Genomic DNA, 25322 nt, shown 5'->3' with positions numbered 1-25322 from the left:
TATATTTATATATATATATAGTCTTATTTTTTTCACTGTACAAACTGTTAATTGTTTAAAAATGAGCTTCAAAGTGGGTATACAAAACCATGTATCAAATCCTATATCTAAATTATTCATAAATGTGAAAATCAAATCAATATTATCCAGTGAAATAATTTAAAGATATACAAACTTATATTCAAGTGTCTTTTTTTGTTAAAGGAATACTTTAGTTGATTATTTTATTCGTGCTAAACATAAATATAGTAGTTGCACAACAACAACACAAAAAAAAAACGTAAAACCATTTTCGGTGAATTTCTCTATTTTTATCTTTAAAATAGATAAACTTTATAGTGGAAGTAGGTTGGAGCAAATTTGTCTTTAAAATAGAAATTGTTTGCTATATTTTTCTCTATTTAGACGGACAAATATACAGATGAGTTGGAGATGCTCTAAATTTATTCTTTTACTAAAGTAATTGATGTATAATTGATCTTATTATATGTATAGAACAAAATAATTATGTTATATAAAATATTGGACTTCTCTAACAAATATCAACCAATCATGTCACTAATAAATACTGTATAGACATTAATATAGTCCATTGTATATTATTTGTAAAGATGGACAATTTACCTACCAACACGAATCTTTTCTTTTTCTCTAAACGAACATGGAGTCTTATAAATATTGAGATCGTGTCTTACAATTTATTGTTATAAAGATCTGACCCCTTTTTTTCTTTTACAACCACACATTAAATTAAAGGGAGACTGCATGATTGATTACCCAATTCGGAGATAACATTTTGTGGCTTTTAATTGTCTAATATTGTTTAAAATAAGTAGTGATCAAAACGTTATGTATTTGATGCTAAGGCTAGGAGTGCATATTGAGCCATTGAGCGACAAGTTTGTGAAGTTTGGTGTCATGGTACGACAACAAGTGGGATCACAGTTCTCGTGCCGTTGATCTTATCGTTCACATGTCAAAGACTCAAGAGATATGCATCGATAAAGTTTAATTGTGAGTTGGGTCGTTTCTAAATATGAAAACAAATTTAACCATTGTCCTGAAACTAAATTTTTTTTAGATAACTCAGGAGTGATACTAGATGTTTTTTAGGTCCAAATATTAATCTTCTGTAATCGGGGGAAACCATGTTAAATTTCGAATCCCCGTGAACAATGCTACAACTAATCTTCTGTTAACCTCTGAAGGTATTTTTATTGACTATAAAAAAGAAACAAAAACCACATACACACCATTCATAATATTACCATCAAAGTAACAATGTAACTTTTTTTATTATTAATGCATAAACCACACATAATTCTAGAAATTCAAACCGGAACCTTTGAGTTTCTCCTCGATGATCATATCAATTTTTTGCTCCATATCAGGAGTCATATAACTCTTCCAGCCACCAACTTCTCCTTTACGGAAATAAGTTTTGAAATTAACTCCATCCAACGCTCCGGTTTTGTTGATCTCCAAATTGCTTAGTTTACTTAGAGAGCAAAGCTCCAAGATCTTGTCTACAGATCCGCTATCTTCCTCTTCTTTAGTGAATGGACAATCCAAGAACTCTGCAAGTCTCTTGACCTGAGTACGAGGCTCCGCTTTCAACTCCTCGTACATTATGAAAAGAACATGCTTGGGATCTTCCAAACTGGCTCACCAATAGCTTAGGGCATGGTCCCAAAAGGGACCGTATAGGGTAACTCCGTTGCAGAATGACTCAAACATAGCCTCGAAAGAGTAGTCCTCCTCTCTAATGATCTTCTCGCTTTGGCTATAATCACTCCAATCTACTCCCTTGTTGGCATTGAGGAAATGCCAAAGAGACACCAACACGTCTTTCACGTTCCTGCACACGTACACGATCTTGCAAGGAGACTCCTTCAAGGGTTCTTGAATCGCATGTAACGACATGTGAGTTGAGAACAATCTTGGAGATGATGCTGACGATAAGAACTTGGTAAAGTCCGGTTTTGAGCTTTTGAGATACAGATCATACTCGAAATACGGCACTAGCTCATGAGGATTATGAGATAGCAGAGGATGATCATCATCGTCCGAAGGGTGTTTTGATCGTTGAACGAGTGCAAATGTGAGTGCCTTGAGCCAAGTCGTTCCTGATTTGGGGAAAGAAGCAAGAATTATATCGGTTTCTTGTGGCTTAAAACCCGAGTGGAGGTTTGGGATGGATTAGAGAATGTCTTCGTAGTACCAATGTCCTTCGTACTAGAACAGCTTGTTCCCAAGGTAATTTATCTCCCAAGGAAGTGAAGAGATCAAACTTTTGGTTTCTTCTTCTTCCCTCAAGTTCATTGGAATATCTTTCTCATCCATTATTATTTTTTTTTTGTTCTTGTTTTTGTTGTTTTGTTTTGCTTCGTATATTTTGATATATTGCAATCGCAAAGTCGCACTTGTAGTTTTGATTAGAAAAACATTTCGTTGACCTACTGTATTCCAGCAATAACGTGGTACGTAGTTGAGAATGCATGAATTGTTTTTTTTCTTTTCTTCATTCTTTTAGTTAGTAAGTCATGTTCTTGGTTTAATTTTTGCCCAAAATCAAAATGAAAAACAAACACTTAATAATAAAAGGCTTTCTTACTACTAATAGAGGTATATTTGCCATAATTTATACAAATTATTTTTTAAACTCGAGCTTTTTGGGGATCTTACTTCTACATTTTAAATTGAGCTTTTTGGGGATCTTGATTCTACGAACACGGAATCTTTATTTTTTTTTACAACCACACATTACAATTAAAGGGAGGCTGCATGATTAATTACCCAATTCCGAGATCACATTTTTATGGCTTTTAATTGTTTAATTTTTAGAAAATAAATAAATAAATAAATAAATAAACTAAATAGGATACAATGAAAATATGTATTGAAAACGTTATATATTCGATGCTAACTGCTATAAGGCTAGGATTGCATTGTGCGACAAGTTGGTGTCATGGAACGAAAACGAGTGGAATTACAGTTCTGAGTGCCGTTGATATATCTTATCGTTCACATGTCAAAGGCCTCTATATATAAGTTGACACCAGAGATATGCATCGATAAAGTTTGTGAGTTGGGTCGTTTCTGAATAAAAAAAGGAGAGACACACTACACTTATGAATTAATGTTCACAAAAGAGTTTCGTTTATATATATATGATTCCTATATATGTTTTCTTTTTACCGAATTTAAGCTCATCAGTCATGTGAGTTTGTAGGGTTTTTTTTTTCTTGCTTTCTCTTAACGTTTCTTGCAATTTCAACAAAAAGGTTCTTTACTGAAACCATTGTTTTTGGCTTTTCCTTTCAACTCGAAGCCTCACTGGCAACTGCTATTAACCCGGCACATGTCATGTTTTATGAAATTAAAAGTCCATTTGGACTCGAACTTATCAATTATTGAAATGAAAGAAATGGATTAATTTTGATTCAATATATCTCAGCTAAAAGTGGTTATCAAAATGCAGAAGGAGAAACCTTTAAGGCTCCTTCTCAACATAGTTCTCTCCAAAATAGATATCTACAAAAGTGATAATACCTGTGAACCATTCCATTCATGATCTTTTTGACCTCCTAAGCTCAGATTACAAAAGGATCAAAAGTATAAAACCTCGTCTTACCAATTTGCTCTCTTCTTCTTTTGCGGTAACTCAAGTACTCCAGCAAGCTTCTTCAGCTGAGGACAAGGCTCTTTTGCCATCTCCTCGTACCTTATGAAAAGAACACATCCTCAAGGCATTGCTCCTAAAAAGTCCCAAGTAGAAAAATCCGCTGCAAAACGACTCAAACACATTCTCGAGAGTGCTTTTCTCCACTTCAATGTTGTAATAATAATTGGACTCAAAATAGCAAGCAGACACCAACACTGTCTTTCAAGTTCCTATATAGGTACAACCTTGCAAGGAGAATTCTTGAGACTCTCTTGCATTTTGCAGTATATGCAATGGCATGTGAGTATAGAATAGCCTCGGAGGTTATAGTGAAACTTGGTTGAAAACTCCAATCTTGACAAACGCTTCTATAAGATTACATAAAATAATCTTGAAGTTCTTCTTCTTCATCAAGAAGGATGTTGAAGCTCTTCAGCTCACTCAAAATCCTCTGTAATTCCTTTGTTCGAGGATGCTTTTCTCCCGAAGAATAAAACTTGACTAAACCATCATCAGTCTCAATCCAGCTAACACCTGCTTCTTTCTTAAAACCGGTGTCTCTCATAGCAACTTTTAGCCTAGCAGCATCGTCAAATCTTCCTAGATCTCCATAAATGTTTGAGAGCATCACAAAATTAGCCGGGTTTCTTGGTTCAAGCTTGATCAACTCTACAAGAGCAAGTTCACCAATCTCCACCTTCTTATAAACCTTTGAAGCTCCAAGTAGAGTAGCCCATATAACAGCATCTGCTTTTACCGGCATTTTGTTTATAAACTCAACAGCTTGTGTTAAAAAACCAGCACGAGATAGTAAATCCACTACACAACCGCAATGCTCAATCTGTGGCGTGATTGAGAAATCAGTAAACATAGAACTGAAATAAGCCAAGCCATCTTCAACCAAACCCATATGTTTACAGGCACATAAAACACCGACGAATGTTACCTTGTCAGGTCTAATTCCGCAGTTTCTCATCTCATGGAATAAATCCAAGGCCTCAGTTCCATGTCCATGTGCAGCTAAACCATTGATCATGGTATTCCAACTTATCAAATCTCTTCTGTTTATGCCTTTAAAGACTTCCATAGCTATCTCTATAGCTCCACATTTTGCATACATATCAATCAAAGCATTCTTCACATTAACATCTACCTTATTATACCCAAGACTCTCTCCATACTGATGTACCCATTTCCCAAAATCAAGAGCTCCTAACTTTGCACAAGCTGACAAGACTAAAGTCAATGTCGCATCGTTAGGGACAACATTCTCTTCATCTACCATTCTCTTAAAAGAATCCAACACTTCAGAAACCTGCCCATTTTGAGCCAAACCCTTGATCAAACCATTCCAAGAAAACACATTTCTCTCCGGCATTTCATCAAAAACCCTTTCACACGCTTCCATATCTCCAATATTTGCATAACCCTCTAAAACTGTGTTCCATGACATGACATCCCTACAAGGCATTCTATCAAAAAGACTCCTAGCCTCCATGACATTCCCCATTTCAATATAACCAGATACCATAGTGTTCCACAACACAATGTCTCTCTCAGGAGACAAATCAAAAAAGCGTCGAGCAGAGACTAAGTCCTTATTCAAAAGATACCCATTGATCATCGAAGTCCAAGTAACAACATTTTTCTCAACCATCTCACAAAACACCTTATTCGCCAATGCTATCACTCCTGCACACGAGTACATCTCAATCAACTTAGTTCCTAAATAAGCGTTTGACCTAAACCCTGTTTTAATCGAAAAGCACTGTAACTCCTCTCCCTGTCTAAGATCCTTAACCATCACGCAAGCTTTTAAAACCACAGGGAGAGTAAAGCAATTGGGCATCACATCGAAGCTTCTCATTCTCTTGTACAAGAACAAAACTTCGTTGCACAAATCTCTCTGCGCATACCCATTAAACATAGCGTTCCAAACTGAGACATTCGGTTGAGAGATTTCGTCGAACACTTGGCGTGCGTAATCAATCTTCGTGATTCGACAACAAGCGGCGACGATTCTGGGACCGACGTAATCGTTATGCTGTAAACCATGAATTAAAGTTTGTGATTGAACCTCAAGAAGCTGTTTCTGGGTTTTACATGACTCCAAGAAAGAGATAAGCTTCTCTTCCAAAAGCCTCTTTGGTGATTTAAAAGCTGAAACAACAGCAACCCTCGCAATTTTTTGATATTTTAGGAACAAACGTTACAGATCTATCACGAGAAAAATAATAAAGTATGAGTCTTTCAATGGAACTGTTTCGATTTAGCGCACCTTGATGAGTTCATCATCATCATCAGATTTCACAAAGTAGTGGACTTGAAGACAAAAAGTCAAAACCTTCTCAAAGAGTTAGAAGGTTTAGACAATTACAAAAACATACAGTTTTATTATTAGCTAATACTCCCTCCGTTTCAAAATATAGGATGTTTTGGAGAAGTTTTTTGTTTCATAATATAGGATTTGAACTTGTTAAAAGTAAAGACTTCTTAATCTGCGTGTTTTGCTTAAAACATCCTATATTTTGAAACAGAGGGAGTAATAATTTATTTTTTTATTTTTTTATTTTTTTGATAAAGCAAGAATAGCTAATAAATACTACGTTCGTGTACGCAGCATAAATTTTTTAGGAAAAGTAACAATGAAATTGCATTACGTTACTTTAAAACATACCTAAATTAAACAACCCTATACGTTATCTATAAACAAGGTAAAAAGTAAGTAAATGCTTATAGAAGTGTGTAAAAAATAGAGATGGGCGGTGTCATTGTTAATAGGAACAGCAGATGCAGCCCTATTAATTCCTATGATATAGCAATCGGTAATTGAACCCTTTACTTTGCATAAATAGATAAAGTTTTGCTTTCCTTTCGAAACACATCTGATTTTGTTTTGCCTTTAACTTACCCGTTTCCCTTTTAATTATACTCCATCCGTTTCACAAATAGTGTCACTCTAACACTTTTCACACAAATTAAGAAAATACTAAAATATACATATATGCCCTTATTTAATAAGTTTTTAATAGACTATTTTAGTTATAATTAAGGGTAAAACAAGGAAATCTAAGATAAAAAATACATTAGAACTATAAAATAATGCATTGGAATTGTAAACTGACAGTCTTTGTGAAACAAAGAAAAATCTCCAGAATGACACTCTTTGTGAAACGGAGGGAGTATAAGTCTCATGCTTTTTTTTTTTCCCTAGACGCACACCTATCATGTAAATGTTTCATATGCCAGTAGGCATTTATATTTTGGTTAATATGTGTACACATGATATGTAGTGCACTGTGCACAACCTTGCTAGATCTACAGCCAATCTTGCACAATTTTTATACATATAGAATTCACATTTACATACATATATATTCATCGATGATCTAGAAGTTAAACGCATATATGTGCTTTCAAAAAGTTATGTTACATGGTACAATAACTTTTATATTGTATAGTCCCAATCGTACGTATAAATCATAATACATGCATGACTTTGTTTAAATCATCATAATGTATTTTTGCATATCTATGATAGAAATTTAAATTCATCTGAGGATATATCATAGGTTTCGAAATTAATATAGAATTCGAGAAGAAAATCTATTTATATGGATGATTCGGTATTAGAAGGAAATTGCACATTTATATGCATGTAAATATTTCTAAAAAGGATATATTATATAATAATACGTTCGCAGTATATATATATATATATATATATATATATATATGTGAATTAAATTAATACACTTATATATATAGGAGTAGGGTAGAGTTGAAATTGAGGAGCAAAGCTATGAAATGGTAAAAGCTGATTTAGGGGAATAGGGTTCGTAATCGACAGACTGAAACAAAAGAAACTTAACTGCATCAATGAGTCCTACCACAGTTGTGTCTATGTCTCAGACCAACTTATTTTCTATAACAAGCCTAACTTATTCACATACACATATCTATATTGATCCACTCAATCTCTCTCCTTTCGCTTTCTGCATTATATGTTTATTCTATCTAAAATATACATATACATATAAATATATATATATATATATGCCTCTTGGGAAGACTGTAAATATAAATCTAGGGTTTTAGCCTTCTATCACAAAGTGACAAAACCATGATACATTTCTTCTTTTCATGTATAGCTCTTTTTCTCCTTTTATCACACAAACATGCTTGAGCTTGCGCTCAATTTTTTTCTCTCTCTATCTCTTATTGATCACTAGCTACTTTTGACTGATTTTAACAAGGTACAAAATTTTACTTTTTTAGTTTTTTTTTTGTGTAAAAGTTTTTTAGTTTAAGTTCTGGATTTTCTCAGATTTGCAATGTAATTAACATGAACTGTAGTCTATAATCGTATATATATATATAATATATTATAATGTTTGCAATTTCTTTCTGTCAACGCGTAATTGATGAAGTACAAGAAAATTTTCCCAAAAGTAGTAGAAGATTTAAGAGTATATATAGTTAATTAAGACTATCGGAGCTGAGGTTTTCACCGAGTCTATTTGGTCATTGCGGCGTTGCAAATGTTAGGATTAGTCTAAATTTCATCTAGAGATGTTCCAATAACAACGTAATTAATAGAAAATTAGCAAAAGAAAAAAAAATGATTTAATTCAAATTGTTTTCACAAGACGTATATGTATAAATCTAACGATAAATTGGCTATCAGACGACAAATAATTCAACAAAAAGATAATAGAAAAAAAAATTGTTTTAAACAGAGGACGAGTTAGTTACAATTCAACTAGCTAGTTGAGGTCCAGATCTAACTTATTTCATCTCCCCTTTCTCTCTAGTCACTCCTGTTTGTTTTTTTTCCCTCCTCCGGTGGAAAAAAGATATCAAAAACATATATAAAACGATAAAACACGATATGTGGTGTGGTCTCACAAACAGCTCCAAGACAAAATTAGATGCTAAGGAAAAAAACAAGATTAAAATAGATAAAAGCTGTTCCTTCATACAAATACAATCTTCTTACATAACCCCAAACAACACTCCCTCTCCAATTTGCATTGCACTTTTTGTCGTTTTCAATTACTTTGTCATGTCCCTTTCAATATTCCCACAAAAAAAAACTACAGATAAAATTTAAACGCATGATGGAGATAAGTTTTAGCATTTAATTAAAATCCAAATTAATTAAAGAAAAAAAAAACGAAATACATTTGTTTTCATAGACCATGATGTGGAGGTAGAGGTAGATGAAGTGGAGGAGCAACTCTAGAACCATTAGCCAGTGGTGCACTGATGAATGTGTAACTCGGGTCAGGTAGTGCACGACCACCGCAAACGCTATGAGTTAGGGATTGCTGACGCGTACTAGTGTTGTTGCCTATGTAGTAATCGTTGGTCTTATGTTGAGAAAACAGTGAAGACGGCGGAGGATAAAGATATGGTGGCTGCTGAGACGAGAGGGCGGATGAAGAGGAAGAGAGGGAGAAAAGTCTTGGTGGATACACCATTGGTCTGAATGGTGTTATTACATCTCCTATAAGCGCATCTCCTTGATGATAACTATAAAGAATAAATAAAACTGTAAATTCTAAACCATATTTCTAGACAGTGAGATCATTTGTAAATAAATTTAAACTCGTTCAAGAAAATAGACACTTAAAGTACCTGAACGATGGAGGTCCTTGACGAGGAGGAAAGCTATCGCTGCGAAGAACAAGTTCACGAGCTTTGTTTAGTGACTCCGTCTCTCTTTCTAATTCACCAAACACAAATCAATAAAATGCAAGATTTTATGCGTAGAAATATGCAAACATACGTATATATAGTCATCATTTAGAGAATGGTATCTTGCCTTGACGGTGGCGGTTCATATGTCCACCGAGAGCTTGAGATTTGAAGAACTTGAGTGAACAAAATCTACATTCATACTCTTTCCCGTCTTTGGTTTGCTTCTCCTTAAAACCTCCTACTCAATAATAACTTAATTATTCGCTTCAATAGATTTGTATTGATTAATAGTCAAATGTACTTCTAATGATTAGCAATAAAAGCACTTTTAATTTAGTTTGTAAACCTTAATTAGTTATTATTGTTTTGACTCTAGTATCCTTTTATAAGAAAACAATCACCCAAACAAGGCTAAAGGTGAAGAGATTATTTTAATTATTTACAATATTTTTATTCTATAAATGGAATAATTTAAAGTAGTGTATACCAGAAGAGGAAGAGGAAGAGGAGCCTTCTTCAAAGAATGGGAAAATTTCTCTAGAAGGATCATCAGGTAAGTTATTGAGATCTAAAGTGTTATTATCTTCAGCTCTCCTGCAATTTTTCAAATTTAAATTTAAGAATATCTATTTAGTTGGTGAGAAAATAAGAGAGAGAGAGAGAGAGATAGAGATAGAGTGGAGGAAGGAGAGGAGAGAGAGAACTTACATGGTTACCAAGAAGACAGGAGAGAAGAAACTAACTAACTAAGGATAAAGACCTGAGAGTGAAGATGGAGAGAAAGAGAGCTTTGTCAATTCTTTCTTTTTTTCTCTCTTTAGAAGAAAATTGAGCATGGAACTCAAATTAAGTGGAGGGCTTTGTGACTCTTATGCAAGAGGACTATAGCTTGAGGGGACATTATGGGTCAAGGTATCCCTTGGCACGTATGTATATATACATATATATATATCCATACTCATTTATATATATAACAACAAGTCCAATAAAAAAATGAAGTGATTGTTATTTACTATCAAAATAAATTTGTTGTTTTGTCTATCAAAGGCATTTTCTGTAACAAAAGAAAGAAAAAAAAAAAAACTTCTACACAAATAACTTAGGGATCACAATAACTTAACATATATACCAATGCAAAATTATATTTATTTATCCTACTATATTAATTGAGAAGTACAAATATAAAACTAACCTTACAATGTGTAAAAAATTACATTCAATGCCATTAGAAAAACTTAATTAAGATTAATCAATTAATTAAACATAACTAATTAAAAACAAAAATAGGAGACACAATCAAATAAAATAAATTGTAGAAAAGTAAAATAAAAAAAAAAATCTATTAGAATCAAAACTAAATCGTACTAAAAAAAATTAACAGATAAAATTTAGTTGCTCTTTTTTACATGTTAGTTATTTTTAGTTACTTCACAACTATAATAAGGTATTCATTTAATTGACAAAAGTTTAAAAAAATTTATTCATTAAATGCAAATGTTTTATTGACAGGTTATCAATAAACATTATTAAAATACAAAAATTATAATATAAGAAACAAATTTTTAATCAAATATCATTATAAATAACATAATAACAAAATAAATTATTACAAATTTTCATAAAAAAAAGTTCAGCCCGCGGTTTTCCGCGGGATAGTACCTAGTAGTATATTAATTGTCACTCCTTTAAATGCTGAGAAGAAAGTTAAGAGAAGCCCTCAAAATTTTGGAGATGAGGTCGAGGCAGTAGTAGTCATATTATACTCATTATGATCTCTGAGCTAAAGGTAGTTGTTACATTGGTCCCCTCAGATATATATTAAAACTTCAATTAATTTACAAAACGCAAAAGTTAACAATCACAAAAATTTACCTGCTTTCGGAAATATGTCGTGGAACATGCAACTTTTTAAACCCGGTCTTTTTTTAATTCTTGGTATTTATAAACTCGGATCTGTAACATGCAACTATACTTTTTTGGGTTCCCAAAGTAGTAAACAATCTTTGTCCAGTTATAGTGTTATTAATTACGAACTCAGAACATTAACTCTGAAACAACACATTCTAACAGGTTAAACTAACCATATATACTTGTCTAACTGTGTATATGTGTATATATATATATATATATATTAGTATGAGTTGTAGAATACTATATTTTTATAAAATTTTCTATTTTATAAGAAACTTAAGGACGGATACTGTACAATGTTTGTGATCAAGATTTAGTTGCCTTACGAATAAAATCATAAAACCTTTTATTTGGATTCAGCTGAAGGTTGCAAGGTAGCACTGATGGTGATTACTATTTAAACAAGGACCAACATTTAATTTGCCGACGACGATGCATCAACGCTTCTTCTAAAGATTTGGATCGGAACAATTGTTCTTGTTTTTTGTTTGTCTCCAAATTGTTGAATCTTTGTATAAATACAATTATCTAATGTGTTACAAAGCCCATTGGCCCATGGCTAAGTAGTCCCAAAGTTAATATCTAGATCTTGCAGAACCACAATTGAACCAGAATATGACTCACCTTGAACAAGGGGGTTGAACCAAGACCAAACATCAGAATGGTTTACTAGACAGCTCAAGAGGCCTTGGCTTACACAAACCTAACTTTGAGGGTCCAAGACTCGAGTTACGGTTTCATATACAGGCTTATTCTTCTAAATAACAACATAATTAATAACACCAAAAATCTTGCAGGAAGGCTCAACAAAACAAAAGCACAAATCGAAAAGCCATAAGACTAATTTGAAGGAACCATCAATAACACTTACTAAAAAGGAAAATAAGTTACATATATATTAGATGGAAGGGAAAATTGAAAGTGGGAGCTGAAACATGGCATGATAAAAAGCATGAAAGGACAATTTCATCAACAAGTTCAAACAAGCTACTAACTTTTCTAACGGGTATTTACTATTTATTATAGAAAAAAAGTCAATACTATCAAAAGAATCATGGTCAGGTAAGTAACATCAATACTAGCTAGCACAACTCTTGTCAATGATATTTTGCACGCTGTCATATTTATAAACCTTAAAAATAGTTTTTCTTTAATTTCATTATTTCACACTCTTTCTCCTCCAAACTTTTATAACACTAATTTTGTTCTTGTCTATTACCATAATTTTGTTATTTTATACCGCCGTCATTTTCATAAACTTAATTAATATTGTCATTGTTATTTCTGTAAATACGCATCGCCATTGTATTATAAGCCTACTAAAGTTTAAATTGTTTTTAATTGTTTTATTTTGAAGTTTTGAACCTATACATTATTTGTATAAACCGAAAAAAATGGTCATTTTACACCTGAGTAATATATATTAACCTAAACTATTTCATTCTTATTTTAAAATATATCATTGCTATTTATTTTATTTTTTCATTTAGCGCCACCATTATTTTTAAAATAACAAAAACTTTGTCATTGTTACTTTTTTAAGTTTTTTTCGCATCTTCACAATTTTGTAAATCTAATTTTTTCATATACTGTTTCACTGCTCTTTATTTCCATAATTTTTTTGGTAGAACAACCGTCTTTTTCTTAACCTTATAAATAATGTTATCGTTTATTTCCATGAATTTATATTATGCACCGCCGCCAATTTTATAAATCTAACAAATATTCTTATTTTTATTTCCATAAAATTATAATTATGCACCGCCGCCATTTTTTATAATTCTAAAAGTGTTCTCATATTTATTTCCATAAATTTTCATTATGCACCGCCGTCATTTTATATTTTAAATATTTATCATTACTATTTCTGTAATTTTGTCATTTCGCAACGCCGTCATTTATTAAATCTAATAATTTGTCGTTATTAGTTCTCTAAATTTTTTTATTATGTATCGCCGTCATTTCTATATACAAAACAAATCTTACCCTAATTAGTTTCCATAATTTCTTTTCATGTACCGCCGTCATTTTATAAATCTAAAACGTCTTATTTTGATATTTACGTAATTTTTTATATTTTGTACTGCTATTTTCTGGTAAACCTAATAGTATTTTCATTTCACACCGTCATTTACACAAACCTATATCTTTTTTTCATTGTTATTTCTTTGGCTTTTCATTTGTATTGCCATCATTTTATAAACCTAAAAAAACATTCTTATTTTCATAACTCTGTCATCTCACATCAGCATCATTTTGTCAACATAAACCTAAAAACTATATAGTTTCTTGATTTTTAAAGATGTGTTAGAGAACTTGGTAGCCCTAATAAATACTTAGAACTTAAATAATATATAGTTTTAAAAGTAAATGTAATATGTTAGTTACTTCATAATAATTTACTAAAAATATGATTAATGATAACTAAAAGAACTTCTATATAGTAAGGAAAAGTTATATGTAATATATATATGACTAAAAATGAATTATTTATGTAAATGTAACATCTGGTTTTTCTGTTTAGTTCTGATTTGATTTAAATGCATAGAAAAATAGAATATAACACCTGTTAATATATGTAATATATAAAAAGTGAAAGATTGCTTCCTTAGTATTTATGACGTAATAAAATACTAATATTTAGAAAAAGCTTAACTTTTTCAATCTATACATAAATCTTACAAGACAAATGTCAACATGCAGTAAACTGAAAAGAAGAATCCATCATCTTCTGTAAGAGATCAATTCTGTTATGAAGATACTATTAAATCTAATATAATTTAATTTTTCCGAAGTAACAACCATTTTACCTTAATTTGAGGAAAAATAAAATAAATGATATGATTATGAACCTGAACCATCTGGCTAGCTTTTCTACAAATATGTCCAAAGTAAGTGAAACTAAAAACCCTCCACATGGTGAATAGTGATTAGTGATTAGTGATTAGTGTAATAAAGTAAAAGAGATTTGAAAGTAAATGAAAACAAACAAATGTTATAATCTCGTCGGTGACGTTAATAAAACCAATTGAAAGATATTTACGAAGAGGAGAGAGTCTGGTTAGGCACCGCCTTTTGTACCCAAAAAATAAAAGGCAAAAAAATCTAAACAAAATGAAACTGAAAGCTGTGTTGTACTAAAAACATATGGTTTCATTTACTGAATATAAATGTTTTAAGCTAAAACCAGCGTTTTGATCTAACACAAAACAATTTAATTAATGACACACACATACACAAGAAAGAAAGCAAAAAGAAAAAGAAAAAAAAAAAGATTATTATGTTCCTTATTATAAATTAGAGGAAAATAAATAACATGATTCCATCCATAAGCTTTGTTGTATGCAAGGTTCTCTCTTTCCATTAGACTTCATCTCTTTCTTCAGATCTCTCTCTCTCTCTGTCTCTCTGTCTGTTTGCTTCTTCTTCTTGTTCTGCTTCTTGGCTCACGTACGTAGAGCTTCAAGCTTTCGAACGATCTCTCTCTCTGCTCTTTTCACCTTTCAGGTATCTTTTCTTGATTCTTTATAACCGGATCAAGATTTGATCTGGATCTAAAAACGTTGTTCGTATTTTGGATCTTTAAAACCAACTCCATGATCCATAATCGCTAAAAAACATCAATTTCAGTTTCTGTTTCTTCTCGATCTGTTTTTTATTTTTTACTAATCTTTGTTAATATTTCTTTACTAATTTTCATAAACAATGGATTAATTTATCACTGTTTAGTTTAGACTTTTTCTCATGATTTTTGTTTGTTTGAGTTTACTTATTCTTAAAAAAAAAAAAAAAAAAAAAAAAATCTGTCTCCATTATGATATTGACATCATTCATTCACTATAATGGAAAGTTAAAAAAACAATATCGAATTTAGTCAAGTGGCTTATTCCTTACCATTTTAATTTTGATTAATTTTGAATAATTAATTAAATTAATTCAACCTTAATTTAATCTATTATGACCAGATCTCCATAAAAAACACGTTACCATTTGACCACCTCTTCTCTCTTCCTCCCCTTATCTTTTTTTTTATACTATATAACATTATTATTTTTTTGCAAATCTTTATTCATTCATTCTTCGTTCAATCTCTCTTTTGTGTGTCTGATTGATTGATTCTTTCTTGAAAGCAGCCAGACAAGATGATGAACAGCTGTGGAGTCCAACAAGAGATGAGGAGAAACGCCGTCGTTTCTTCTGATCGCCGTGACGCCGTGATTTGTCCTAAACCTCGTCGCGTCGGTGTTCTCTCTTCTCGATCTCTCCGTTGGCAACTCAAGTAAGCCCCCCCCCCCCCCACCACCTTTTTCAATCTTAAAGTTCATACCTTTGCCAATCAAACTAATCTGATTCTTTTGCAGTCATCAGATGGAGTTATGTGAATCGAATTCAAGAAGCGAGATTTTGGATTTCATCCTCTCTAAGGTAAACCCTTTTGCTTAATTCGTATTTTGAATTGATTATAAATCTAAAGTTTGGATTTTTATTTTGGGTTATGTGATGATGTTATTACAGGGTAGTGGTGGTGGTGGGGAGCAAGAGGCGTGTCCTTTGTTCTTCACAGGGTCACCACCAAGTAGAGTTTCTAACCCATTAACAAAAGACTCACTTTTTCGAGAAGAGCTTCTCGTGGTGACTCCTCCTACTCCATCGACTCCTCGTGGTGGTGCTAACAAACCGCAGCCTCCGTCTTCACCAAGGAACGGGAGTTGCGTTAGGGCTGCTGCGGCGACCAGCTTCGGGATTGATCCCGTTGTTCGTGTTGTTGGATTCGATTGTGACAGGCGCAGCAGCAACCACCGTAGCGTTTCGACTCTTGCATAAGAGCAGTCCCAACATGCACATATTTATATATAACAACAACAACAACAACAGAGAAGGCTTAAAAAAGGAGAAGGTTTAGGAATTGATTATGAATATTATTATTATTATTATTATGGGAGGGTTTTTGTTGGTTAAAAATGTGTAGATATGTTGAAAAGAACAAGAAAAAAGTGGGGAGGGATTATTATAAAATATTTAGGGGTTTTGGGTGTCCATTTTCTTAAAGATTTTGTAATTAAAAAAGGGGAAGAGAAGAGAGTGGTTAATTTGGTGTCTTTAGTGAAAAAAATAAGAGCTTAATTTAGTGTTTCTTCCATTGTAACAAATAGGAAAAGCTCGAAAGAGTTTTGAAATGTGAAGATATCATTTCTACCCTTTAATTTTGCTTTTGTATATTTGTCTCTTTTTGCACTGATGTAAATTTCTCAAAGGAGTTGATCGATCAGTTTTTTTGGAGAATATCTCTGTTAGTTCTTGTTTTGTGACAAAAACAATAGTGATAATCGATTGTATATATTATCGTTTTCACACGTTCTTAGTGTTTTAATGTATGTGTTACATTACTATCTCTATTAGTTCTTGTTTTGTGACAAAACAATAGTGATGATTAATTGTATATATTATCGTTTTTCACACGTTCCTAGTGTTTTAATGTATGTGTTACATTACCATCTCTATTTTTAGTTCATCTTAGTGTTAATATTATCGAGTACTCCTCTCTAACGATTCCGTTTGTGCATTACTCCTTGGAGAAGCCGTAGGCGGCCTTTATCTTGAGGTTGGAAGGTTTGCTTCAAAATGGCTTCACTCGTGGTAATCACAACGAAGAAAAACTCTAGTTGTTTGGAGTTGTAGCAATCTCTCAAATGTCCCGAGTTTCACGGTTCGAATTAGTGTATTTTTTTCTGGAATTTTCTTTTGTATCCGTTGTCGCAACTTAAAAATGGTATAAAAGAGCATGTGCTAACGTTTACTATTTTATACCATTTACAAATGCGTGTAAAGAATATGCATGATGTTAGATAATTCACTCAATATTATATTAAATCCAAAAGATTTGTATTTGTAACAGAATAAAACTACATTTCGATAGTTCAACAGTTATGTGTTCTAATGTGTCAATAGTTTTTTTATGGAAGTATCATATGTAGATAAAGTAAGTACTCATAATTGTTTAAGAGTTTCAAGATCGATTTGCATTAATAATTGTGTATAATTCAACAAATACAAATTATCAAACATTACATACGGGATAGTATTTGTGAACGTGATTTGTTGTATACGTTGTTTAAAAGTATGTATGTGCACAAGGATTCTAAAATCTAGTCGTTTTCAACTTACAAGGACACTTGTTCTAAAAAAGAGTCAATAGCTTGTTCTAAATTTTTTCATCTAACTCGACATTATTTAAGATATGTTTAGTTGTTTTACATAAAAATTCTAAAATGTTTTAACCAGATATATAAAATTATATAGAAGTGTCTAACATACTTCGTTCAACAAAAATTTATTTAATTTTTCATTTTGGTCATAAATTTTGCAACAAATAGACTACGACTATAAATTAATAAACTATATATATATATATATATATTAGAGTATTCATGTTGTAAATCGAGATATTTTCATTCCATAAAGCATTATGAACCTGAGTGGTGATGCGGTCATATTCTAACAACCCTACCGCTCCCAAAATGTACAGATCTCCGAGCATGTCTCTTACATAAAAAAAACACCTGAGCATTGGAAAAACGTCATGACATTTAAGATTTTGGGGAACTTGAACGCCCTTAATATCCCAAAAAATTCAACATCAACAAAGATCTCTATGCCTAATCTGATAAAACATCAACAAAGATGTATATATATAAAAAATGAACCAAAATGAACGATTAAGGATCTATTGCATTATTTATTGTGTATAATTGAGCAAACACAAATTATCAAACATTACGTACGGGATAATTATTGTGAACGTGATTTATTGTATACGTAGTTTGGAAGTATGTATGTGCACAGGAATTTTGAAATTTAGTCGTTTTCAAAAGTAAAATCTTACAACGACACTTATTCTATATAAAAAAAAGCCAATAGCTTAAAAATTTGTTCATCTAACTCGATATTATTCAAGACATATTTTAGATAAAAGTTTTAAAATACATATATAGAAGTGTCTAACATACTTGTTCAACAAAAATTTACTTAATTTCTCCTTTTGGTCATAGATTTTGCAACAAATAGACTGCGATTATAAATCAATAAACTATCATCTCCTTTGGTCATATCATCTGCTTCAAATAGATAGGGAATAAAAAATCGATAAAACTAAGTCTTCGAAGAAACAAAAACAAAGGTACCATAAATCAATAAACTACAGCGTTAGAAGAGAAATGTACAAACATGGGCAGTTGTTAGGGGTACGGACCAGCCAAGTGACATGAGGACAACTCTTTATTTCCTTGTCTCCGGATCTATTTCGATTCTTTGCTTACAGCTTGCAAAATTATCATAATATTTTTTATATATACTATAATATTTCTTTTGTTTCGCTTTTAATGTGTCAATCAAACTTGTGAACCATAAAAATGTGTCAATCAAACCCCAAGATTCGTCAAACTTTGTGGCCGTAAATCTCGCTTGCTTTATTTCAAAACGAATTTGATTTATCTGAAGTATCAAAGTATATATATAGTGCCATCCAAATAAACTACCTAGTGAAGACAAAAAAAAAACAACAGATAAATTTCAAAAACATGACATGTAACCTAACTTTCACTTGGAGTAGACAAAAAAACAAGTTATACAGTGCCGAGATTGTATCAATCACAATATATGCAATATGAAACATGTTTTATACTATTCATAAGATACAAACGTCATACACAAACGACGAAAGTATTCTATTTGGCTTTTGGATTTTCAGTTAATAGATAACATTTGTTTTAAAATCCTAAAATTATGAATTATGAGGTAGCTGGTATAGTTTTGTGAGTTTATAATATATGAGCCTCTCACTTATGTGTTTGTTTGGTATCGGATCATCTACAAAACCAACTGTAATAGTATGGTTTTGGCAGTTGCAATGAGATGAGTTTGTATTGGACTATGGGTTGGGTGTAGTTTCCAAAAATGAAAACACACTCCTCGTAAATACTACACTCTCAAAAAATTTTAGACCCTCGTACAAACCAATTACATCAGGCTTTTTACTTAAAAACTTAAAAAGGGAAAGATTCGGGCTTCTGAGCCCATTAAGCCCACCTTCTTATATAAAAAAAAATAACCTTTACGCTCTTCTTACCCTTTTTATCTTTTCCAAAAAGGAAACACAAAATTCAAAAAAGGTTTCTTCACGCGCCTCACACTCCGCGTGAAGCTTCTATACAAATCAACGCTTTGACGTGATAAACACTCGCTGTTTCGAGCTTGTTCTTCGTTTCAACACTCGCAGCTCGTGTTTTTTTTTTTTTGTGTTCACTTTACTTACTCGTTTCCAGCTCTCTCTCACACTTCACAGTCGCCTCTGCAAAAGTCGCTTTCTCTCTTTCGCCGGAGATAATGGGAGAAGGGAAGGCCTCGACTCTTGTTTTTATCCTCGTCGTCGCTCTTAGTTTAGTCGCCTTTGGCTTCTCCATAGCCGCCGAACGCCGCCGCAGCATCGTTAGTCACTCTTCTCTCTTCTCTCCGCTAGGGTTTTTTTCTTTCTCTTGAGTTTCGATTTCTAAGAAATAATAATCATTAGGATGATGCAGCTTATAATATTTCTATATCTGGATTTTTTTTATTTGTTACTTAGATTTAGTAATGAATGATGATTGATGCCTCTAATTTAAGTTCTTGATTCTTCTTCAAGAATCAATTTGGAGTCAATAGATTAGAGAAATCTAGTAACTACATAACCATTTGAGAACTATGTAGACTGAGACTAGAGAAACATCTTTGTAACTAATAAGCATATGTAAACACTAAACAGAGTCTATGCTCTCTGTTGTGATACTTCTTTATTAAGGGTCTCTCTTTTCTCTGTTTTGTGGCAGGGGAAATCTATCCAAGACCCAATAACAAACGTAACGTTCTGCGTATATGACTCTGATGTAGCCACTGGTTATGGAGTTGGAGCTTTTCTTTTCCTCCTCTCTAGTGAATCATTGCTTATGGGTGTTACCAAATGCATGTGTTTTGGTAGACCTTTAGCCCCTGGTAGTGACCGTGCTTGGTCTATTATCTATTTCATCTCTTCTTGGTGAGTCCCCATTAGCTTTAAAGACTCGAACAATTCATCTTCGAGTTTAGCTTCATCTTAAAAGTGATATAGCTTTAGATTTATTTCTGGTTTTGAAGCTTTGAGATATCAATAGATTAGTAGTCTTACCTATTATAATATAAACCCACTTTATTGATTGATAGTCCAAATTTGACAATTGTAGGATGACATTTCTGGTAGCAGAAGCTTGTGTAATAGCAGGAGCGACCAAGAACGCATACCACACTAAGTACTTGAGCGCTCAAACCTTCTCGTGTCAATCTTTGCGTAAAGGGATTTTCATCGCAGGGGCAGTGTTTATAGTTGCTACCATGGTTCTTAATGTCTACTACTACATGTATTTTACCAAGTCTGTCTCTTCACCACCTGCTCACAAAGCAAACCGTTCTGGTTCCCATATCGGTATGACCGGTTATGCATAAATGTCAAAAGAAGAAAACTGGTTAGTCATTTGTAGATTTAAGAAAAAAATGAGGTTGTTGCATTGTTACAATACTATTTGTTTTGCTGGTTATATATATATATGTCTGCTTGGTTATGAAAATTTCCTGTTTTTTCTTTCAACTTATTAGGTAATTTTCATTCTTGAGTGTATGTTTGTAATCATATTCATTATATTTTAACTATAGTAGATATTTACATTTTGATTAGAGGTATTATGTGTTTTTGTTCTAATAAGTCAAAGAGTATAGTCAGTCAATCTAAAAATTATCAATTGTCTCATAAAGAGTATTGGGCTTTATAAAAAGGCTTTTCAAAATCACACCCATGTGCACGGCATAGAGGGTAAAAAAGTATGTGGAATGAACCTCTTTGTATAGTTCGTATAGTTTCAAACCGTTTGTATATTTTTTGGTTAAAAGTATCAATTATGAAATTACTTGTAACTATTTAAATATGAACAGAATTACCTTTCTAATCATGGTTTTAAGTAGGCTATGAAAACAATTATATTGCAACTTTAAAACTTTCACCATTATAATTTATAACTTATAACTAGGACCTGACTAGTGATTTGCACACGACTATCACCATTTAGAGTATTAATTACGTAATTGCAGTTTTCTGATTGGGGAGACTTGTAATTTTTTTTTCTTTCACAACTGATTTATCAAAACCATTTATAGAAAATCAGAAGCTATAGAATAAAAACGACATATCATAAAAGGCAAATGGGACAAACAAAAACTTGAGTAATAGAGGGGAAAAATTGCTCAAATGATGTGGTTTTGATATTTTCCATACAAATATTTGATTGCTCAGTCTTTTTTTTTAGGAGTACCAATTTGAATTGTATCTTCTAATATTTAATTAAATACTTTCTCCGTCTATATTGTAGGCCTCTCAAGGTGTCTTTATTGTATTTGTCAACAAAAAAAGGCTGTTTTTATTGTGGGGAGATTTGAAATGGGGAAAAACTCGAAAAATACGCCATTTAATATTTTTTTTGCCGTTTAATTCCTCTAATTATTAAATTTTCCAAAAAGATACCTGTTTATTTTATATTATCTTTAAAAACCTTCATTTTATTAATAACGGTAGATCCATACTTACGACATAACGACTATTAATTTTAATGACGGAAATGTTAACCAGAGTTAAAATATAACCCCATGTGGTTAATTAGAGGGAACTAAAGATACTGCTGCCCTATTTTTCTTCTTCCAAATCGATTTCGAGTTCAACAGTGTCTTTAGTTCCCTCTAATTAACCACATGAGGTTATATTTTAATCCTGTTAATATTTCTGTCATTAAAGTTAATAGTCGTTATGTCATAAATATGGATCTACCGTTATTAATAAAATGAAGGTTTTTAAAGACAACAGAAATTAAACCATATATTTTTTTGGGAAATTTAATAATTAGAGGAATTAAACGACCAAAAAAATTAGATGGCGTATTTTTCGGGTTTTTCCTGATTTGAAATAGATAGAAACAGAAAATAAATAAAGTCAAGATATCTTTAAAAAATATTTTTCCTAACCCTTTTTTTAGTCATATGGAATATGGAGTTTATGTTATATGTTAAATTTTACTATATATATATATATATATATATATATGATTAAAACCAAAAAAAAAAAAGTGATATGATTTTAGTGTTCAATGAACGACTAAATAAAACGTGCCGTTTTGGTTAAACCTGCACTATCAAAAAACTTTAAAAGCTGATTACAGGAATAAAAATAGGTCGATAGGTTTAGTTGTGAAAGCAACATATATAAGCCAATTTAATAGACTTACGAAAACGTCGTGAAATCGGAAAAAAAATAGCGTTGGCCTTGTTGGGTTAGGTGTTAGGTCATGACATTTCTTATATCCTTTAAAGTAATATAGTTCCCTAATCTATATATCTGTATAAGAATATACCCCACTTAAACATTAGATTTACGTTTTAACAATATATGCTTGCTTGGAAATGGCTTTATATGTGATAAACTCATAAAAGATATATTCGTAAAGAAAGAAAAGAGGACGTTGACAAAAAAAAAAAAAAAAAAAGAAAAGAGGACTTAATTGATTGTATATTTTTTTTTCTTCTGAAAATTCGATTGAAGAAAGAAAGAGGGCCAATGGGACCTTTCTCTGTAAATTGTTCTCTACTTTTCCAAATTGGATAACTGCTTCCTCTTCCTTTTTTCCCCCCCCGTGAAAGCTAAAGCATCGATAGAGCCATGTATACATAAGTCAATATCGTATTTGAATTATCACATAATCAAATGAAAAATCTCTAGTATTGAATTTTCTCTTTTTATCTTTAAAAAGATTTCCACCCTAATCATGCAATCACTTTTGTATTAACGAGTCATACGTAAGTACCTAACATAATCGATTTATACTATAATATTATGTCATATGTAACTATGTAAGTACGTATAACATAATCGATTATATTAAAAACATTTTAAAACTGATATATACCAAATTTCGATATATATATTAGTTAATTAATTGTGTAGTTGTGGTTGCTTATTGTTTGTTATTAGTGATTATAATATCGATTTTAGTAGAAAAGAAAGCAACCGAATAATGTTGAACAAAAATAGAACATTCTTATTCAAAATAGACGATATTAAATAAATGTCATGAGTGGGAGTAATCAGGCGTTAGCTCTTTTATCCTATTCACCGTATTCATGTGTACTATACCTCTTATATTAATCCATTAAATTAGTTTGAATATTTCTGGTCAAGTTTCAAAACCAACCATTTAATTTTCTGGTCAGACGTTACAAAATATAATAGACAAATTGGACAACAACTATATTTATTTATTTATCGTATCTATAAGATTTTACTACTATTATTTTAAATGAGCCCCATCTAAGCAATTACTATAATCATATCTAGTATCCAATGGCGACTGTTACGATGACGTGGATTGATCCAGAAACTTTAACGGTCAAGATTACCCTGCAAGGTGTGATACACGTGGCACGTTCTTTGTACACGTCGTCTGCCTCACGCTGTCGGCTTGAATTTTTTATACTTCTATCTTCACAGTTTCATTTATTTTAATCTCACCGTTTGCTTTCTTTCTGTATTCAAAAGGATTTAAAGAACTGATGAAAAATATAATAATATAAAAAAAGATTGTCAAAAAAATAAAAAAACTGAATGAAAAATATCAAGAAAACAAATCGAGCGTTCAGAAATTCCAAACTAAATGAACTACGATTTTTAGTTTTTAAAAACATTTTTTTTTTTGCTTAAAAAAGGTCAATCAGAAAGAAAATTTGTATGGATATGTAAAATCTGAATATATATATATATATGTGTGTGTATAGCGCTAAACCATGATTGGATAGGGACACATAGCAAGATAATTCAATAATAATGTTTTCGTCATATCATATAATTCGAGTGAACAAAAAAAAAAAGCTAAAACATTTATAAAAAGAAAAAAGAATTGTAAGCCGCTTAACAAATAAATAGAAAATTATAGGTGTTTTCGTTGAACAAAAAAGGAAAACTGAATAAATTTCAATATATATCCTCTTTCTCCCGGGTACGACTATCGAAAGACTTTTCTTCACCATGTTTTCCAGCGCGGGCGAGGCCTTCTTCTGTCGGCGTCGGGATCTATTTGAGCAAGCTCTAACTCATCTCTTCTCTACCTTTCTTAGTGTAATCTTTTTTAAGCTTTTTCCCCAAATTTTTCCCCTTTTTATCTCTTTGAAAACCCTAATAAACTCTGACTCAGATCCCACCAACGACCGCCGGTTGTTCCTGCCGCTACTCCATTCACAGGAGAGGTTCTCTTCGCAAATCTCAGGCTCCAACCTTACTCACCCCTCACTGTGGAATTTTCAAGTGGAACTAGGATTTTCCCCAGTGGACCTAGTTCCAATCGTCGATCCAAACAAAGACCACCGGATGTTCCCGCCGTTATGTCACGCACCGGAGTTGCTCTGTGTAGCACAGACATCTCCATTACTCTCGGGAAGCCGCCACACCTTTGCTTCAGCTTGGCAAACGTTTGTAAAGTTAGGATTTTCCCCAATGGACCTAACTATTAATGGCGACACTTACCACGACTACCCCTTGGCGCTGCCGATCTCTCACTCGCCGGAGAAGGTTCACGCAATGCAGATCTTCTCGCAATCCTCTGGCGGCGACCAGCCAAGACACCCTTTGCCTCTGAATCTAGGGTTTTCCCCAGTGGACCTAGATTTCAGATTAGGCCCATTAAGTCACAAAAACCCTAAGTCCTTTAGTCCATCCCAATTATGCAATATTAGCAGGTTCAAGCTCACTTCCTCATCGTCTATGACTCGCCTCAACCAAGCTCTGTTCTGTCTCTCAGTAATCAATGGTCGAAGACTCCATTGGCGAAAGGTAACACCAGTTCCGTTTTGGCCACTCATATATCTTGTTCAGAACCTCGCTTTAGTTGTTGTTAGGAGCTTGTGGTTTGAGTATAAATCTTTGCGGTTATATAGCCTATGTTCCTCG

General features: G+C 32.3%; 4 protein-coding genes and 1 pseudogene across 4 annotated transcripts; 2 read left to right on the top strand and 3 right to left on the bottom strand.

Moving 5' to 3' along the window:
- Positions 1–1205: 1205 nt before the first annotated feature.
- Positions 1206–2359, bottom strand: LOC104759204 (cytosolic sulfotransferase 9 pseudogene; annotated as a pseudogene).
- Positions 2360–3419: 1060 nt separating this feature from the next.
- On the bottom strand, positions 3420–6002 carry LOC104759203 (pentatricopeptide repeat-containing protein At5g56310-like). The gene is made up of 2 exons (XM_019238852.2): positions 5581–6002; positions 3420–5356 (listed from the first exon to the last, which is right to left on the bottom strand). Exons 1-2 carry the CDS (start codon positions 5717–5719, stop codon positions 4041–4043), a joined length of 1455 nt encoding a protein of 484 aa, XP_019094397.2. The 5' UTR covers positions 5720–6002; the 3' UTR covers positions 3420–4040.
- Positions 6003–8703: 2701 nt separating this feature from the next.
- LOC104755624 (zinc finger protein JAGGED-like) lies at positions 8704–10301 on the bottom strand. The gene is made up of 5 exons (XM_010478036.3): positions 10076–10301; positions 9855–9961; positions 9492–9605; positions 9305–9392; positions 8704–9199 (listed from the first exon to the last, which is right to left on the bottom strand). Coding segments are annotated over exons 1-5 (654 nt in total). The 5' UTR covers positions 10078–10301; the 3' UTR covers positions 8704–8856.
- Positions 10302–14463: 4162 nt separating this feature from the next.
- Positions 14464–16482, top strand: LOC104755623 (uncharacterized). Its single transcript, XM_010478035.2, has 4 exons — positions 14464–14785; positions 15412–15557; positions 15640–15703; positions 15794–16482. Exons 1-4 carry the CDS (start codon positions 14621–14623, stop codon positions 16100–16102), a joined length of 684 nt encoding a protein of 227 aa, XP_010476337.1. The 5' UTR covers positions 14464–14620; the 3' UTR covers positions 16103–16482.
- Positions 16483–19522: 3040 nt separating this feature from the next.
- LOC104755622 (uncharacterized) lies at positions 19523–20910 on the top strand. The gene is made up of 3 exons (XM_010478034.3): positions 19523–19762; positions 20140–20345; positions 20530–20910. The coding sequence occupies exons 1-3, from the start codon at positions 19661–19663 to the stop codon at positions 20786–20788; spliced, it is 567 nt and encodes a 188-aa protein (XP_010476336.1). The 5' UTR covers positions 19523–19660; the 3' UTR covers positions 20789–20910.
- Positions 20911–25322: the final 4412 nt, after the last annotated feature.

Source organism: Camelina sativa, chromosome 17 (genome assembly GCF_030686135.1).
Source record: "Camelina sativa cultivar CO46 ecotype springtype chromosome 17, ASM3068613v1".
In the NCBI taxonomy this organism is placed as follows: Eukaryota; Viridiplantae; Streptophyta; class Magnoliopsida; order Brassicales; family Brassicaceae; genus Camelina; species Camelina sativa.
Note: the sequence above shows the minus strand (reverse complement) of the source record. Positions and strands in the feature narration are given on the sequence as shown.

Excerpts from the sequence above, each read along its gene's own strand:
- LOC104759203 (XM_019238852.2), bottom strand. The coding sequence starts at position 5,719 with ATGGTTTACAGCATAACGATTACGTCGGTCCCAGAATCGTCGCCGCTT. Across the intron at positions 5,357-5,580 it reads TGGAACGCTATGTTTAATGG|GAGTGATAGCATTGGCGAAT; the intron begins GTATGCGCAGAG and ends ACTCGTGTGCAG.
- LOC104755624 (XM_010478036.3), bottom strand. Across the intron at positions 9,393-9,491 it reads TATGAACCGCCACCGTCAAG|AAAGAGAGACGGAGTCACTA; the intron begins GCAAGATACCAT and ends TTGGTGAATTAG. Across the intron at positions 9,200-9,304 it reads CAAGGACCTCCATCGTTCAG|TTATCATCAAGGAGATGCGC; the intron begins GTACTTTAAGTG and ends TATTCTTTATAG.
- LOC104755623 (XM_010478035.2), top strand. The coding sequence starts at position 14,621 with ATGCAAGGTTCTCTCTTTCCATTAGACTTCATCTCTTTCTTCAGATCT. Across the intron at positions 14,786-15,411 it reads CTGCTCTTTTCACCTTTCAG|CCAGACAAGATGATGAACAG; the intron begins GTATCTTTTCTT and ends TCTTGAAAGCAG. Across the intron at positions 15,558-15,639 it reads TCTCTCCGTTGGCAACTCAA|TCATCAGATGGAGTTATGTG; the intron begins GTAAGCCCCCCC and ends ATTCTTTTGCAG.
- LOC104755622 (XM_010478034.3), top strand. The coding sequence starts at position 19,661 with ATGGGAGAAGGGAAGGCCTCGACTCTTGTTTTTATCCTCGTCGTCGCT. Across the intron at positions 19,763-20,139 it reads CCGAACGCCGCCGCAGCATC|GGGAAATCTATCCAAGACCC; the intron begins GTTAGTCACTCT and ends GTTTTGTGGCAG. Across the intron at positions 20,346-20,529 it reads ATCTATTTCATCTCTTCTTG|GATGACATTTCTGGTAGCAG; the intron begins GTGAGTCCCCAT and ends TGACAATTGTAG.